This window comes from Salmo salar, chromosome 25 (genome assembly GCF_965601325.2).
Source record: "Salmo salar chromosome 25, fSalSal1, whole genome shotgun sequence".
NCBI lineage: Eukaryota > Metazoa > Chordata > Actinopteri > Salmoniformes > Salmonidae > Salmo > Salmo salar.
Window position 1 is genome coordinate 21,638,569 of NC_138315.1, and position 20,042 is coordinate 21,658,610.

A 20,042-nucleotide genomic window follows, 5' to 3' on the forward strand; every position below is an offset into this window, starting at 1 on the left:
AGATTTTGTTTAAGCCAGAAAGAAATATACTTGGATTTTGCCTATATTTTTGGGTCTTTCCACCAATTCGCAGTGCCTTTTGAGATGTGTAACTTGGTGAAAAAACTCGGAGTTCACCTACTTTTAACATTCTGTCATAAACTAGTAAATACCTATTAAGTGCCAAATAAAGTAACCGGGTTGACCTTAACAGGGTTGACAATTCATCTTAAATCAGCCATAAATCCCCTTGTGACAGGGGGAATGGAGATCTTGTTGTGTGCAACATGGATGGGCAACTGAATGAAAGCTTCACAAAAAATGAAATTGATAAAAAATGTATAGCCTGTCTATGGGTAACAGAGTTGACATGCTATGCTTGACCCACTCAGTTTTCCACCACAAAACACCAGAAAATGGCCAAAAAGGGTAGAACCAACCCACCTGCTTTTACACTATGATTTGACTATTAGATGTTCAATGATTCTTTCGAATTCTTTTGTGGAATTATAGTTTCACCATAATAAAACGAGAGTTCTGTTCACATAACAGGGTGGCCCTTAAACTGAGGGACTTTTTTTACCTTAAAATGAATCACATTAAATAAATAATCTTCATAAATGACTTTGTCAAAGCAACAAAATAACTAGTGCCTTACAATGATGGTGAAAACTTTGAGGTTAAGTGGATTCAAATCTTCCTGGAAGTCACAGAGGGTGCATGTCAAAATGCAAAAGTCCTTATTCATATAAAATCTGATGTATTAAATTCTCTATGTGGTCTACATTAAAGGGCACTTCATTGAATATAGCAGGCTTTTAAAATGCCATATTGGTGCACAATTTTTACTTAAAATATCAAAGGGACACAAGGCATGGAATGACACTTTTGGATTATGGAGTGAGTTGGAGAGATATAACATATGACATGTTTACAACAGTGGAGCTCCTTTATTCTGTTCAAAGAGGGCTCTACTATTGTCAAATCATCATCCAACCCAAAGGAAAGTCTGTGGGCATCACAAGGGATCATCACCCTGCCAAGTGCATTGGAGCACTCAGGAGCATAGGTCTCTGGAAGTAGTCCCCCAAATGTATCACGTGACATGACATGACATCTGCTCGCATAAGTAACTAAGAGAAACCAAGCAACCGCGAGGGGGAGAGGGAACAGCGAAGGGGGAGAGCGCGCGCTGTTCTGTATACTGCCGAGGAGGAGCTTTCCTCCGGAGTTCAGTTCACAGCCTCAGCACCGAAACTTGCGCTGTCCTTACCCTGTGCTGGTTCAACAACAGAGTCATTGCAAAAGATAAACACACTAAGTTATTTATAGCTGGTTGTCTATAGCTAAAAGCTGGTGCCAGGTTTGTGTTCTCCAAGACCCTGTATGCACGTTTTCTTTTGAAGGAAATGGTCACAACCCCGGTCTCAAAGTGGAGCCACGCGTATCTAGGATCGGCGCGCTCCTCCAGGGGCTAGGATGCGCGCCCGGAACATCCAGGTTCTTGCCCGGGTTCGGGTCTGACCAGGAGTCCACTGCCCCGGGTCGCCTAGGCAGGAGGACCCAATCAACCCGGACCAGGATGCCGGTGATGAGGGGTCTGCTGGCCCCGCAGAACACCTTCCTGGACACTATCGCCACCCGCTTCGATGGTACCCGTAAGTAGCCAACCTCCAGGTCATAGGTCGCCTAAAAGCCTCTATTGCTTTGGACTGTCAGAGCCTGCTCTATATCCTACCCAGTACGCTGTTATTGATAAAGCACCCACATTGATTTCACTTCAATGTATCATACATTTTGGTGCGTTAATGCATTGTCTGGACTTTACCTAGTATTATAATCGATAACTGACCTTTTCGAAAACTGGCTTAAAAGAAAAGTTGGCGTTGGCTAGCTTTGTGTGATTTCTTTGTTCATTGGTTTCTGTCTGGCGCAACTGAGCACGTTCTGGTGCTTTGCGGTCTATGCAGCCTTTTTGTAAACAAATCGTATTCTAACCCTTTCTCTGCTTACTATCAAGTATGTGCTGCATAATAATACAGCAAAATGCAGTTATTGCTACATTGGGAGATGACTGATTTAACATTCAGGAAATCCGCTTTTGTATTAATAATTTGGACTTCATCACGGACGTTATTTTGTCGAGAGGAACAATAAAACGCCAAGAAAATATGCATTTTGTTATCATGGTGTCTTTATTCAGAAAATAAATGTTTGGGTTGGTTATTCTTAAATATAGGTGCTAGTTTTATGATAGCGATGAGCGCACATGCACACGTACGCATGTTTGAATCGTCAACGTTGCATAAAATATATTTCCAAGCTTGAATACCTTTGTGCACGTGGATAGATGTGGATTAACAGGGCTCGCTTGATTAATAAGTGTCCGCGTTATTGAGAATACTGAGATAGCGCACCTGTTAAACTGCAATACTGCGGTCCATTGTTTAATAATGCACTGGATGCTAATGTCCATCTATCACCATTCACCTCAACTGTCTCCAACTTTCATATGTGTTTTGATCAGAGAACGATATGTTAATTCATGTTCTTTTAAAGCTGCCTATTTTTATATAATTAAATCAGTAAACACTTTCTGAAAGCGGGAGTTTCAAAGCGGCTTCTGTCAGAGGAGGGTAGTTGTGAACAGATGCGATGAGCAGCCCGTGCGCGTCGGTTGGGTTTAGGGCGCATGCTGGGGATGTGGGCGGTCAAGTTCCAAGCAGGGCTGCTCGAGCCTTGTGTGTCTCGCTGCGTTTATTTTGGATTTGTATTGAAATTCCATGCATTTTGAAGAATACAAATTCAGGTGTGTTACAAAAATCTATACATCCTTCGTACATTTTTTTTAACACAAAACATTACAAACAAAAACACAAGAGTAGGCCTATCAATAGATGGAATTGCTTTCTTATTCTTACAGAGCACATTAGGCCTTTTCAATGTGGAAAGTATTTATTTAATTAAACCTTTAAAAATATTGAATATGTTTTTTTCTTAAAGGATTTCATTTCATGGATTTAATATTTAGCAAGAATTATAAACAAATGCATCACATACTGTTAGTGGATAATCTTGGATTATCAAACATAAAAATAACATCATAAACTTGCAGATGCCTTTTGATCCATTGTGATGGAGCCTGCCTTAGTCTGTGAGTTGGGTGAACGAGTGTTTCCCCTAAACCATTTATGTGTGAAAGCTTGATAAAAGCGCTAGTAATTTGATCTGACACGGGAGCGAACAATCAGAGAGGCAGATCCAATCGCATCCATTCCAACGATCCGTCCTCACCCTCTCCTCTAGAGGAAGATAAGAGCAGACGAACAAGGCTCACTCACTCACTGCAGCTCATTTTACCAACACTTGTGATTGATGTGGAATAACAGTCTGGTGGGCTGGCCGTGATTCCTCTAACGTTTTGGGGCCCTTTTGCCATGATTTATGCCATGTTCATATAAAAATAAATGGTTGGGGTCCCCCTAGTGGTCAGAGCCCCAATGCACAGCTAGTAGTCTGGTATAGACAGAGGCAGCACTGCTAGTGGGAATTGGTACCCCTTCAAGCTATAACTAATCTTATTAGTGAGCTTGTTTCATTTTGTTGAAAATATTGGATAAGACCAAGTTGTGTTTTCTACCTTATTGTTGCTCTTCAGCAGTATATGCAGTAATTTAGTCACTGTATTACAAGGACTGTTGTATTGGAACACCAGCATAGGCCTACATAGATACGGGCAATCAAGGTAATCTGTTATTATTGAATGGTGTATGCTGCAGTGTGAGGGTATGTGTTTGTGTGTGCTTCACCTGTCAATCAATGGATTTCCTAGTCATTTACTCTGCTCACCCTTGTTAATAATGATTTGTATTCAATTCTCTGTCATTGGCATGTGCACCCATTGTGTTGTATGACTCCAAGAGAGCTCTCCTTTGAAAAAACGAAACTAAATTATGGAGGAAAAACAGTCCTTGGTCTTTCTTGAGAGCAGGCGAGATGCTCCATTGTTGAGTTAGAATGCATGACCTTGCTTATCATTTCAGGGGTCTTTCAAACCAAGATTTCCTCAAAGATGTGATTCCTGTTAACAATTGATCTCTGCTTGTAGGTTCTTTGGTATTAAACCATAGACTTTCATTGAGCACAATAAATCATTTACCATATAGACTTGATTGAGGCCTACCATTAGTTTGAGCACCCATCCTCAGTAACTGACTTTATCCAAACCATTTAGCCTAATTCATTTGGCACCCTCAGTCATAAGTACACAATGTAGTCGCTTCATCAGTTTGACTGTAGTCCAAATACACCAAGTGACTCAACTATCTACTGAACAGCCAGAACTCAAAAGGGAAAAAGTCTGTCCTGTTTAAACTTCCAATGACTACAGTTGAAGTAGGGAGTTTACATACATCTTAGCCAAATACATTTAAACTCAGTTTTTCACAAATCCTGATCTTTAATCCTAGTAAAAATTCCCTGTCTTAGGTCAGTTAGGATCACCACTTTATTGTAAGAATGTGAAATGTCAGAATAATAGTAGAGAGAATGATTTATTTCAGCTTTTATTTCATTCATCACATTCCCAGTGTGTCAGAAGTTTACAAACACTCAATTAGTATTTGGTAGTACTGCCTTTAAATTGTTTAACTTGGGTCAAACATTTCAGGTATCCTTCCACAAGCTTCCCACAATAAGTTGGATGAATTTTGGCCCTCTCCTCCTGACAGAGCTGGTGTAACTGAGTCAGGTTTGTAGGCCTCCTTGCTCATACACACTTTTTCAGTTCTGCCCACAACTTTTCTATAGGATTGAGGTCAGGGCTTTGTGATAGCCACTCCAATACCTTGACTTTGTTGTCCTTAAGCCATTTTGCCACAACTTTGGAGGTATGATTGGGGTCATTGTCCATTTGGAAGACCCATTTGCGACCAAGCTTTAACTTCCTGACTGATGTCTTGAGATGCTTCACGGTTGGGATGGTGTTCTTCGGCTTGCAAGCCTCCCTCTTTTTCCTCCAAACATAACAATGGTCATTATGGATAAACAGTTGTATTTTTGTTTCATCAGACCAGAGGACATTTCTCCAAAAAGTACAATCTTTGCTCTCATGTGCAGTTGCAAACCATAGTCTGGCTTTTTTAGGGCGGTTTTGGAACTTTGTGGCTTCTTCCTTGCTGAGCGGCCTTTCAGGTTATGTCGTTATAGGACTCGTTTTACTGTAGATATAAGTACTTTTGTACCTGTTTCCTCCAGCATCTTCACAAGGTCCTTTGCTGTTCTGGGATTGATTTGCACATTTCACACCAAAGTATGTTCATCTCTAGGAGACAGAACGCGTCTCCTTCCTGAGCGGTATGACAGCTGCGTGGTCCCATGGTGTTTATACTTGCGTACTATTGTTTGTACAGATGAGTGTGGTACCTTCAGGCATTTGGAAATTGCTACAAAGGATCAACCAGTCTTGTGGAGGTCTACAATTTTTTCTTGGCTGAGGTCTTGGCTGATTTTTGATTTTCGCATGATGTCAAGCAAAAATGCACTGAGTTTGAAGATAGGCCTTGAAATACATCCACAGGTACACCTCCAATTGACTCAAATTATGTCAATTAGCCTATCGGAAGCTTCTAAAGCGTGACATCATTTTCTGGAATTTTCCAAATTGTTTAAAGGCACAGTCAACATAGTGAATGTAAACTTCTGACCCACTGGAATTGTGATACATTGAATTATAAGTGAAATAATCTGTCTGTAAACAATTGTTGGAAAAATGACTTGTATCATGCACAAAGTAGATGTCCTAACCGATTTGCCAAAACTATAGTTTGTTAACAAGAAATTTGTGGAGTGGTTGAAAAACGAGTTTTAATGACTCCAACCTAAGTGTATGTAAACTTCCGACTTCAACTGTATACAGTGATGTCCAGATTAGCGAACGCTGGCTCTTCCAACAGCGATCCATCCACACACTTTCTTTCCTACTATCCTGCATCCAAATGAACTCTGGCTCACCCAAAAGAGATCCACTCACTTTCTCTTGTTAGAGCTACAAAGATACAGGCCTTTCTTTTCTTTCTATTTGCGGTGTTCGTTTACTCTTCTCCCTAATTATCCACCTCCAGCAATCTAAGTGCAGTCATTGCAATTAACTCCCATGGATGCAAAGGATTCATGATGGCCTTGATGCTGTCAGAAGTGGGATCTGCAGAAAGTCGGAGCCTAAGCGTTTTACAAAGCACCCGCGGAGCTAAATATAAAGCCATTTTGTTGTTGCATCTCGATGCTGCCTGCGACAAACAAACACAGAGCTTTGTGTTTTATAAACGGTCTGACACATACAGAGCAACACAACACCTTTTAAAGCTCTCATTAAGCCAACAATAACACAGTAAAGAGAGAGAGAGAGAGAATCAAAGCAGAGTTTAGCTTTGTCCCAGTCTCTAGTCTGTACGGACTCTTCCCTGTATGCATCCCAAATGGCACTTTATTTCCTATATAGTGCACTACCTTTGACCAGGGCCCATAGACTGGTTTGATGAGTAACCTTCCAGACTGCAAGACTTGGGTTAACAGTCTTGTAGCGCAGGAGACAACGGTTCAAACCCAGTTGGCTCCAAACGATCAACTGAGTGCCTGACTCCAGATTCACAGGGAAGGTTTATCCACCTCATGTCTTCATCATAACACTGTAGCAGATGCTGTGGGGCCTAAAGGCCACAGCGAAGACATGCCTAGTCTCACATTCATACACCTGTCTCCCCAGTGTCACACCTTGAACCTGAATCATACTTCTGGAAACATGATGATGCTGACCTTATTCATCAGCCCCCTCTCCATATGACGTATGCTTTTACTTTTCCCAAATTGGTTGAGCACGATGGCACCTTCTTTCATCTCTCTTGGTGTGACGCATGCCGTTTACCACCACTCTCTGATATACAACAACAGGCCAAGCTACAAAGCCTCTTTCTTTATTTCATGGTGTGGTTACGTAATTGACTCATCACCCACTCTCACATCCCCATCCAAGCATGACTGTATTTTGGGATGTACAGTTGCCATATGCCACCACCACCACCACCACCATGACGAGCACCACCATGACCATCACAACCATGACCATCACAACCACCACCATGATCAGCACCAAAATGACCGTCACAACCACCACCATGATCAGCACCATGATGACCATCACAACCTCCACAATGACCAACACAACCTCCACCATGACCAGCACCATAATGAACAGCACAACCACCACCATGACCACAACCACCATGACCATCATACCCCACCACCACCACCACCACCATGACCATCATACCCACCACCACCACCACCACCACCATGACCATCACACCCACCACCACCACCACCATGACCATCACACCCACCACCACCACCACCATGACCATCATACCCACCACCACCACCACCACCATGACCATCACACCCACCACCACCACCACCATGACCATCACACCCACCACCACTACCATGACCATCACACCCACCAGCACCACCACCATGACCATCATACCCACCACCACCACCACCATGACCATCACACCCACCACCATGACCATCACACTTACCAACATAACCATGACCATCACACCCACCACCACCACCACCATGACCATCACACCCACCACCACCACCACCACCATGACCATCACACTCACCACCACCACCACCATGACATCACACCCACCACCACCACCACCATGACCATCACACCCACCACCACCATGACCATCACACTCACCACCACCATGACCATCACACCCACCACCACCACCACCATGACCATCACACCCACCACCACCACCATGACCATCACACCCACCACCACCACCACCATGACCATCACACCCACCACCACCACCACCATGACCATCACACCCACCACCACCACCACCATGACCATCACACTTACCACCACCACCACCATGACCATCACACCCACCACCACCACCATGACCATCACACCCACCATGACCATCACACCCACCACCACCACCACCATGACCATCACACCCGCCACCACCACCATGACCATCACACCCGCCACCACCACCATGACCATCACACCCACCACCACCACCACCATGACCATCACACCCACCACCACCACCACCACCACCACGACCATCACACCCACCACCACCACCATGACCATCACACCCACCACCACCACCACCATGACCATCACACCCACCACCACCACCACCATGACCATCACACCCACCACCACCACCACCACCATGACCATCACACCCACCACCACCATGACCATCACACCCACCACCACCACCATAACCATCACACTTACCAACACCACCATGACCATCACAGCCACCACCATGACCATCACACCCACCACCACCACCACCATCACACCCACCACCACCACCACCATGACCATCACACCCACCACCACCACCATCATGCCCATCAAACCCACCACCACCATGACCACCATGACCATCACACTCACCACCACCACCACCATGACCATCACATCCACCACCACCACCATGACCATCACACCCACCACCACCACCATGACCATCACACCCACCACCACCATCACACCCACCACCACCACCACCATGACCATCACACCCACCACCACCATGACCATCACACTCACCACCACCACCACCACCATGACCACCACCATGACCATCACACTCACCACCACCACCACCACCACCATGACCATCACACTTACCAACACCACCACCACCACCATGACCATCACACCTACCAACACCACCATGACCATCACACTCACCACCACCATGACCATCACACCCACCACCACCACCACCACGACCATCACACCCACCACCACCACCATGACCATCATACCCACCACCACCACCATGACCATCACACTCACCACCACCATGACCATCACACCCACCACCACCACCACCATGACCATCACACCCACCACCACCACCATGACCATCACACCCACTACCACCACCATGACCATCACACCCGCCACCACCACCATGACCATCACACCCACCACCACCACCACCACCACCATGACCATCACATCCACCACCACCACCACCACCACCACCACCACCACCATCACACCCACCACCACCACCACCATGACCATCACACCCACCACCACCACCACCACCACCATGACCATCACACCCAACACCACCACCATGACCATCACACCACCCACCACCACCACCACCATGACCATCACACCCACCACCACCACCATGACCATCACACCCACCACCACCACCACCACCATGACCATCACACCCACCACCACCACCATGACCATCACACCCACCACCACCACCATAACCATCACACTTACCAACACCACCATGACCATCACAGCCACCACCATGACCATCACACCCACCACCACCACCACCATCACACCCACCACCACCACCACCATGACCATCACACCCACCACCATGACCATCACTTGCAAGTCCTATATTAGAATCAGAGAGAGAGAAAGAACTGTTTGTCCAGACTCATTTTAATCTCACTGGCTTCACTCATATCACTGCCCACTTTATTTTCTTTCTCCCTTAAAACCCCTTAATCAGACATGCACCACTCAGATTTTTAATAAGTCAATCAGCCATATTCATTCTGTCATCCTGGTCTGTGATAATCAGGTTAGGGTAAGTCTGTTCAGCAGATGGACCTCTGTGGGACAGACCAGATGCAATCTCTTCTCTCCCCAGACCTCTTTCGCTTCCTCTTCCTCTCTCACTTGCCAGTCTTTCTCTCTCTCCCCTCACTCCCCTCTACTTCCTTCCCAGTCCCCTCTCCTCCCTTCCCAGTCCCCCCACCTCACTTCCGACCACCTCTACATCCCTTACATACCTCTCTACCAGTCCCCACCACCCATTCCAATTGACTGTTTCCTGTATGGCTCACACCTCCAGGCTATAGGTGTTCTTCACCTGCTCTGCTGAAGTGGTCCATTGTGAGGTGATGAAAGCAGGGAGGGAGATTGGGCCGAAAAGCAACAGAGCAGGGTTATCACAGCCAGGTGTCTTTCCTAGGGCTGTCTTAGACAATAATCATTGTGTTCTCTGGGTGGGGGATAAAGATTGTGATGTGGCACTGGCCCTGGTAGTGGTTTAGTGTATCCATTGGTATGAAACATGCTGTAGTGTATGTACTGCACTCTGCACTCTTGACAGGAACGATGCACACTACACATTTTGTCTGGATACAAAGAGAATATTATTATCTGAATATGTTGTGTAGAAACAACTAGTAGTCTCTCGATGAATGGTCAAAGAAACATCTCTAATTGAATTGAAAGAATGGCCACGCAGGACCAACGGCGTATCCCAATAAGAACGGAGACAGCCACCGTTTCAGCAGTTTTGGCTCAGTGTAAACGGCTGCAGGGCAGAAGGAAGCAGTGTAGTGTTGTATAAAGAGTGTGTGTTGTGTTGGGTGTTTGTATTGTACCAGGCTGCTCCCCAGGGCAGTACACTAGCTCCAGGTCAGAGGCACAATCTGCTTCTCATTATCAGCTGTGGACAGGATCATGGCTGCCCCAGGGAAGAGGCCTCACAGCGGGAGAGTGGGGTGAAGAGAGGAGAGAGAGAGAGAGGGGGGGGAGGAGAGAGGGAGGAGAAGCAGAGAAGATTTGACAGATGAACACAGAACAACACACACATTCATGATCCTGCTGCAGTACAGCGTAGATTGTTTCATGTCTCTGAGAGACACAATGGCCTAACTGCATTTTTCATTCAGACTGGGATTTAAGAGCACAATTAATGAGCCCATCAATTAGGGTTGCTCTTGCACATTTATAATGACTGGGTGTGCATCCCAAGTGACACCCTATTCCCTACATAGCCTAGTAATGCTGAGCGATTAGCCAACATTTTCGTTTATTTTTCGTTTTTTAAATAACTAATTCAATTGGTTCAATTATTTGAATTCCATGTAGTTTTTTTTTCTGTCATCTCAAAGCGCAGGTCCTCTCAACTGTGGGACAATTGTAATTAACTACAATGACCAGAATCCATTGCGCCTACAGTTGCCTGTTCTCATTGGTTCTTGCCGGGGCAAGCCTGTTGGGGTGCAAGACAGACACGGAGAGGAACAGAACACATCGTCGACAAGGGGCATTGTCACGTCCTGACCAGTAAAAGGGGTTATTTGTCATTTTAGTTTGGTCAGGGGGTGTTTGTTTTGTGTGTTTTTGGTTTAGGTTCTATGTTTTCTATTTCTATGTTTAAATCTAGTTTTCTATTTCTATGTTGGGGTTTTGGTAGGACCTCCAATTAGAGGCAGCTGGTTGTCGTGCAACCAGCTGGTTGTCTATGCAAAGCTGTCATGAAGGCAAAGGGTGGCAATTTGAAGAATCTCAAATATAAAATATATTTTCATGTTTTAAACTTTTTTGGTTACTACATGATTCCATATGTGTTATTTCATATTTTGATGTCTTCACTATTATTCTACAATGTAGAAAATATTAAAAATAAAGAAAAACACTTGAATGAGTAGGCGTTCTAAAACGTTTGACTGTCAGATGCAAAGTTTGGTAACAGAATTATGGTAAAATCTCCCTCAGTTTTATTCTGTTACCGGCGCACAGCCTGCGTAAAATGTTCAGTGGAAATTGTTAAAGGTAGTCCTTGTACATAGTTATATGGTTTTTGTTTAGTTTTTTTGTATACTTTTTAAAGTGAAAAATCTGAGTCTCAAAATTATTCCATTATCATGGAATTGCCATTGGGTATCTTTACCCGAGAATACATCTGATTGATTGTTGTAATTCAGCAGTCTTAAAAGTATGCCTTCTCGACTTTGAAGAACTACTAAAATAGTGATTTTTGTCAGACATAACGCAGCTAGCCAGCTAAGCTACTAGCCTAAATAGGATGACTCTTTGAGGAGCACTGAGATAGACTGGCTGCTACTGCCTAAGCAGAGATGAGATGATGACTTGGAATGAAATAATAAGTCATCAAATAAAACATTTGAATATACACAAGTTAAATGTTTTATTATTAACCCATTTAATCCCAACGGTCACAATAGTGGGGGAAAAAGGCTCTAGAGAAGTTAAAGTAGTACTTAACTTATCAACAAATACGTAATATATTCTGCATTTTTAAGGTGTCTAGTATGATTCAGGGAAGTTTCATATGATTTCTCAATATGGTCACAAGACCACAAGCATAAATCTCCAAAGTCTACTTTTAAAGACGAATTTGGCACCAAAAGTCTATTTTCAACAGCTTAAACAAATATATTGTTTACATTTGTTTGTATTTGGACTTGGTCTTTTACCAAATGGGCTATCTTCTGTATACCACCCCTACCTTGTCACAACACAACTGGTTGGCTCAAACGCATTAAGAAGGAAAGAAGGAAATTCCACAAATTAACTTTTAACAAGGCACACCTGTTAATTGAAATGCATTCCAGGTGGTTGATAGAATGCCAACAGTGTGCAACGCTGTCATCAAGGCAAAGGGTGGCTACTTTGAAGATTCTCCAATATAAAATATATTTTCATTTGTTTAACACTTTTCTGGTTACTACATGATTCCATATGTGTTATTTCATAGTTTTGATGTCTTCACTATTATTCTACAATGTAGAAAATAGTAAAAGAAAAAAAGAAAGAAAAACCCTTGAATGAGTATGTGTGTCCAAACTTTTGACTGGTACTGTGCCTTCATGTTCAATACATTAAATCCATGATGCTCGTGGAAAATATGAAAAGATCTTAGCGGTCACATTTGTGACCAATGGGGAAATACAGTGGCTCTAATTTATTATGTACTGTATGTTTAATCATAGCAGGTAATTTTTTTTTCAGTGGATTGAAGTTGGGTGCTGTATATACTTCATCAGGATGATCTTACAAAATTATTTTACCATTATCCATGAGCCTTTACTTATGTTTAAATCAGGTATTTTGACTGTAAAACGTCATATTTTGTTATTTCAGGGGGCATTGGCCATGTATAGACCCATAAACTGAATTAGTGTAATAACTTAAACATTTCATGTCAATAGGTTTGTTCAGTGTCTCTTACACAATGGTAGATCTGGTTTATGTGACAGTTGTAATCAGCTGCCCCTCTAATTCGGCCAGACGCACACAAGGACTGGACTCGACCCGGTCGGTTGCTTCACTGCTCTGCCCCTCTGGCCCGCTTTTCAGGACTAAGCTCCCCACTGAGGCCTTTTAAGATGTGTGAATTTCCACCAGAAATCCAGGGATGGCTGTAAAAAATTGGGGCCGTTTCAACCTGATTGGCCCTCAGCCCTGTCAATCACCTTTCAAGCCTTCACTCATTCCAACCAATCAGGGCGCTTGGACTCACTCCATGGCTCCGCCCCGCACACCTTATGTTAGAGCTTGTTTTGCCGTCTTGAGAAAGAAGCAAGTGTTTGATGCTGACGGTCATTTCACATGCTGTTTCCTAACTAAAGTGTTGTGCATCCACTGGCATGTCAGTTTCAGTGGCGGTTCTAGACCATTTCAACTGGGGGGGGCCAAGCTGGGGCCAGTTGTACTGTTAGAGGGGCCAGTTACATTAGATGTTATTGTTGTCATATCGTTTTCTTCACTGCATTGCAGGCATTAGCAGGCAAAATACCATGTTCATAATCATCATCGTTGCCACTGTCTAATAACGGATGTAAAAAAAGAATGATAGTAAAAATTATTTCATACTCCACATTTAGGGGGGACACAAGGGGGTCCAAAATTGTTGTCACAGGGGCACTGCCCCCCACCCCCCCAGAACTGCTAGTGGTCAGTTTGGGGATATTCTCTGAGGAATATTTGGTGTGATGCGCTAGGTGTTTGTAGATAAGTAAGATAAGTTGTAATGTTGTTTTCTAGCACCATTACATGGTAGCATTGTTTGCATGTACCCTGTACATGCTAATAAGTGTTATGGTCATTATCATTTCTGAAAGTTTGTTTTGAGTTATTTTTCTCTCTCTGATTCTGCTGTGTGACTATGCAAGTGTTTGCATGTTATACTATAGCAGGACATTTCTTTATTTTTCTTGCATTCCTAACTTGCATATACACTCACCGGCCAGTTTATTAGATACACCTATCTAGTACCTGGTCGGACCCCCCCCCCCCCCCCCCCCCCTTTGCCTCTAAAATCAGGGATGTTGGTCCACGCTGACGGGATGGAATCACGTAGTTGCTGCAGATTGGATGGCGATACATTCATGCTGCGAACAACCAGATGATGCTCTATTGGATTGAGGTCTGGGGACGGCGCAGGCCAGTCAATTAAACTGAACTCGCTGTTCTGTTCCAGGTGATGTTTTTCCACTTCTCAATTGTCCAGTGTTGATTGTGTGTCCACTGGAGCCGCTTCTTTTTGTTTTTAGCTGATGGAACCCAGTGTGGTCGTCTGCTACAATAACCCATCCGTGACAAGGACCGACGAGTTGTGTGTTCCGAGATGCCGTTCTGCACACCACTGTTGTACTGCGCCGTTATTTGTCTGTTTGTGGCCCGCCTGTTAGCTTGCACGATTCTTGGCATTCTCTTTTGATCTTTCTCATCAATGAGCTGTTTTCCCCACAGGACTGCCGCTGACTGTGTGTTTCTTGTTTGTTGCACCATTCTCAGTAAACCCTAGACACTGTCGTGTGAGAAACACAGAAGAGCGGTCGTTTCTGAGGTACTGGATCCGGTGTGCCTGGTTGCGACGATCACACCACACTCAACGTTGCTTAGGTCACTCGTTTTGACCATTCTAATGTTCAATCGAACATAAACTGAATGCCTCGATGCCTATCTGCCTGCTTTAAAGAGCAAGCCACGTGACTCACTGTCAGTAGAAGCGATCCAGTTCTATGATAAAAAAATAAAAAATTATAATAATACAAAATGTAACCTTTATTTAACTAGGCAGGTCAGTTAAGAACAAATTCTTATTTTACAATGACGGCCTACCCCGGCCAAACCCTCCCCTAACCCGGACGACGCTGGGCCAATTGTGCACCAACCTATGGGACTCCCGATCACAGCCGGTTGTGATACAGTCCGGGATCAAACCAGGGTCTGTAGTGACGCCTCTAGCACTGAGTTGCAGTGCTTTAGACCGCTACGCCGCTCGAGGGGTGGTGTACCTAATAAACTGTCCGGTGTGTGTGTATATATATATATATATATATATATATATATATATATATATATATATATATATATACATATATATACACTGCTCAAAAAAATAAAGGGAACACTTAAACAACACAATGTAACTCCAAGTCAATCACACTTCTGTGAAATCAAACTGTCCACTTAGGAAGCAACACTGATTGACAATACATTTCACATGCTGTTGTGCAAATGGAATAGACAACAGGTGGAAATTATAGGCAATTAGCAAGACACCCCCAATAAAGGAGTGTTTCTGCAGGTGGGGACCACAGATGCTATGCTTCCTGGCTGATGTTTTGGTCACTTTTGAATGCTGGCGGTGCTTTCACTCTAGTGGTAGCATGAGACGGGGTCTACAACCCACACAAGTGTCTCAGGTAGTGCAGCTCATCCAGGATGGCACATCAATGTGAGCTGTGGCAAGAAGGTTTGCTGTGTCTGTCAGCGTAGTGTCCAGAGCATGGAGGCGCTACCAGGAGACAGGCCAGTACATCAGGAGACGTGGAGGAGGCCGTAGGAGGGCAACAACCCAGCAGCAGGACCGCTACCTCCGCCTTTGTGCAAGGAGGAGCAGGAGGAGCACTGCCAGAGCCCTGCAAAATGACCTCCAGCAGGCCACAAATGTGCATGTGTCTGCTCAAATGGTCAGAAACAGACTCCATGAGGGTGGTATGAGGGCCCGACGTCCACAGGTGGGGGTTGTGCTTACAGCCCAACACCGTGCAGGACGTTTGGCATTTGCCAGAGAACACCAAGATTGGCAAATTCGCCACTGGCACCCTGTGCTCTTCACAGATGAAAGCAGGTTCACACTGAGCACGTGACAGACGTGACAGAGTCTGGAGACGCCGTGGAGAACGTTCTGCTGCCTGCAACATCCTCCAGCATGACCGGTTTGGCGGTGGGTCAGTCATGGTGTGGGGTGGCATTTCTTTGGGGGGCCGCACAGCCCTCCATGTGCTCGCCAGAGGTAGGCTGACTGCCATTAGGTACCGAGATGAGATCCTCAGACCCCTTGTGAGACCATATGCTGGTGTGGTTGGCCCTGGGTTCCTCCTAATGCAAGACAATACTAGACCTCATGTGGCTGGAGTGTGTCAGCAGTTCCTGCAAGAGGAAGGCATTGATGCTATGGACTGGCCCGCCCGTTCCCCAGACCTGAATCCAATTGAGCACATCTGGGACATCATGTCTCGCTCCATCCACCAACGCCACGTTGCACCACAGACTGTCCAGGAGTTGGCGGATGCTTTAGTCCAGGTCTGGGAGGAGATCCCTCAGGAGACCATCCGCCACCTCATCAGGAGCATGCCCAGGCGTTGTAGGGAGGTCATACAGGCACGTGGAGGCCACACACACTACTGAGCCTCATTTTGACTTGTTTTAAGGACATTACATCAAAGTTGGATCAGCCTGTAGTGTGGTTTTCCACTTAAATTTTGAGTGTGACTCCAAATCCAGACCTCCATGGGTTGATAAATTGGATTTCCATTGATTATTTTTGTGTGATTTTGTTGTCAGCACATTCAACTATGTAAAGAAAAAAGTATTTAATAAGATTATTTCTTTCATTCAGATCTAGGATGTGTTGTTTAAGTGTTCCCTTTATTTTTTTGAGCAGTATATATATATATACCGACACATATATATTTCATTAGTGTCTTGTAAATGGATCCTATTGATTGTTTATTGTATCTTTCCTTAGAACCACACATCAATATTAAGAACTTTATTGGAATCAGCTGTGACTGTATGTGGTGACCAAGTGTTGACAATGGGCCTCAACATCATGTTCTGACCGGGCAGTGCTATAGGAGGCAGAACTAAAACCAATCAGCAGTATATAGCCGGTGAGAGCATATCCAGCGATGAAAAGCAACTATAGAAACTGCAGTCAAAATTTCATAACCTTTGATCACAGGATTTTTGTAAAGTTCATGCAGTTAAATTTGTAGGCGCAAGATGGACAATTTGTATCCCCAATATACAACACATAAATGGCTACTAGCCTGCCATGGATACGACTACTTTCTGTCCCTGAAACGAAATAATATAAAAACGAAATGGAAATGTTTTGATAAGTTTAACTAAATAAAAACTAGTGAAGTGGATCTGAAAATGAACTAAAACTAAAAAACTGAATTTCAAATACCAATCTTAACTTATACAAATAACTTAAATAAAACCACAAAACTATAATAACCTAATCTGCACTAACTGTAAGTTTTATTCAGACATTTGGAACAACACAAATAAATTATCATAACATTTAAAACTATATAAAAATAAAATTATACACAAAAATAAGACTCATAAATAAGATATCATAAAGAAGTTACATAGACAAATAGAAGACAAATAGAAACAAATTGTAGTATATACACTATTATTCAAAAGTTTGGGGTCACTTAGAAATGTCCTTCTTTTTGAAAGAAAAGCACATTTTTTGTCAATTAAAATAACATCAAATTGATCAGAAATACAGTGTAGACATTTTGAATGTTGTAAATGACTATTGTAGCTGGAAACAGCAGATTCTTTATGGAATATCTACATGGGCGTACAGAGACCCATTATCAGCAACCATCACTCCTGTGTTCCAATGGCACGTCTTAATCTTTTATTTGTATTGGCCAGTCTGAGATATGTCTTTTTCTTTGCAACTCTGCCTAGAAGGCCAACATCCCGGAATCGCCTCTTCACTGTTGACGTTGAGACTGGTGTTTTGCGGGTACTATTTAATGAAGCTGTCAGTTGAGGACTTGTGAGGCGTCTGTTTCTCAAACTAGACACTCTAATGTACTTGTCCTCTTGCTCAGTTGTGCACCAGGGCCTCCCACCCCTTTTTCTATTCTGGTTAGGGCCAGTTTGCACTGTTCTGTGAAGTGAGTAGTACACAGCGTTATACGAGAACTTCAGTTTCTTGGCAATTTCTCGCATGGAATAGCCTTCATTTCTCAGAACAAGAATAGACTGACGAGTTTCAAAAGAAAGGTCTTTGTTTCTGGCCCTTTTGAGCCTGTAATCGAACCCACAAATGCTGATGCTCCAGATACTCAACTAGTCTAAAGAAGGCCAGTTTTATTGCTTCTTTAATCAGTACAACAGTTTTCAGCTGTGCTAACATACAGTAAAGTCGGAAGTTTACATACACTTAGGGAGTCATTAAAACTCATTTTTCAACCACTCCACAAATTTCTTGTTAACAAACTATAGTTTTGGCAAGTCGGTTAGGACATCTACTTTGTGCATGACACAAGTAATGTTTCCAACAATTGTTTACAGACAGATTATTTCACTTATAATTCACTGTATCACAATTCCAGTGGGTCAGAAGTTTACATACACAAAGTTGACTGTCTTTAAACAGCTTGGAAAATACTAGAAAATGATGTCATGGCTTTAGAAGCTTCTGATAGGCTACCGATTTTACCCTGATTAAATGTCAGGAATTGTGAAAAAACTAGTTTATATGTATTTGGCTAAAGTGTATGTAAACTTCCGACTTCAATTGTAGGTATGCTGTCTGGGCCGGCAGCCTTGCGAGGGTTAACACGTTTAAATGTCAAACTCACGTCGGCCACGGAGAAGGAGAGCCCACAGTCCTTGGTAGCAGGCCGCATCAGTGGCACTGTAGGATCCTCAAAGCGGGCAAAGAAGGTGTTAAGTTTGTCTGGAAGCAAGACGGTGTTCGCGACGTGGCTGGTTTTCCTTTTATAGTCTGTGATTGTCTGTAGACCCTGCCACATACGTCTTGTGTCTGAGCCGTTAAATTGCAACTCCACTTTGTCTCTATACTGACATTTTGCTTGTTTGATTGCCTTGCGGAGGGAATGTCTGCTCTGTATTCTGCCATAGGGTAGGTTTTAATAGTCACAGTGGGCACAACATCTCCTATACACTTCCTTATAAACTCACTCACCGAATCAGCGTATACTACTCGGAACATATCCCAGTCCGCGTGATCAAAGCAATCTTGAAGCGTGGATTCCGATTGGTCAGACCAGTGTTGAATAGTCCTTAGCATGGGTACATCCTGTTTTGAGTTTCTGCTTATAGGAAGGGAGGAACAAAATGGTGTCGTGGTCTTATTTGCCGAAAGGAGGGCGGGGGAGTCTCTTCATACCCTTTTATAATTAGAATGACAAATTGTATTATCTATGTGGAGATTGTAGAGTCATCACCTTGCAGTAGTAAATTCATTGAAATGAGAGATGTTTTTATGTATTAGGAGGACTATCTACTAAAACACTGCAGTCTAGGGTGCATACAGAGTGGGTCATTTAATAAGACTACATCACAAATGGCACCCTTTCCCCTATTTAGTGTGCTTCTTTTGATCAGGGAATAGGGTGCCATTTGGGATATACATTCAGTGTTGTTACATTACTGCCTCTAGCAGTAAGATTTCAGAATGTCACATTTCTTGTTTTTACTTCACATTTTACATGGGACTATTTTCTGCATATGCACCACACCAGTAATTGGGGTGAGGTCAGATATACAGTCCTACATGTCAAGAAGCCAGTAGGCACTCTTCTCTGGGATCAATAGATACCCAAACATATATATATTATTAACAAAGACTGTCTGCTTCAACTTTGTTTAAGCCAATCAATATTGATGGTCTCACCACTGAATTAAAAGTGATGGGAATGTCGAACACCAAGATGAACTGATGTTCTGGAGCCCTGTAAGACTGGGGGGTAATGCATTACTTTAGAAACAAAACTGTTTAATGACACTAGCTGTCAAAAGCCTAATGGGCTTAAAGTGAGAGTGACATTGTAGTAAATGATGTCCTCTCCTGTTGATTGCTGATTTAAATATGGCCATACTTAAGTACTAGTGTCACAAGAGGAGATGATCT

General features: G+C 43.6%; 1 protein-coding gene across 1 annotated transcript in view; it reads left to right on the forward strand.

The window, feature by feature from the left end:
- The first annotated feature begins 1,121 nt into the window (after positions 1-1,121).
- Positions 1,122-20,042, forward strand: part of kcnh3 (potassium voltage-gated channel, subfamily H (eag-related), member 3) — a 210,642-nt gene continuing 191,721 nt past the window's right edge. The window contains exon 1 of the mRNA XM_045707463.2: positions 1,122-1,637. Coding sequence (XP_045563419.2) covers positions 1,562-1,637 — 76 coding nt within the window. The 5' untranslated portion in view covers positions 1,122-1,561. The remainder of the gene's footprint in view (positions 1,638-20,042) is intronic.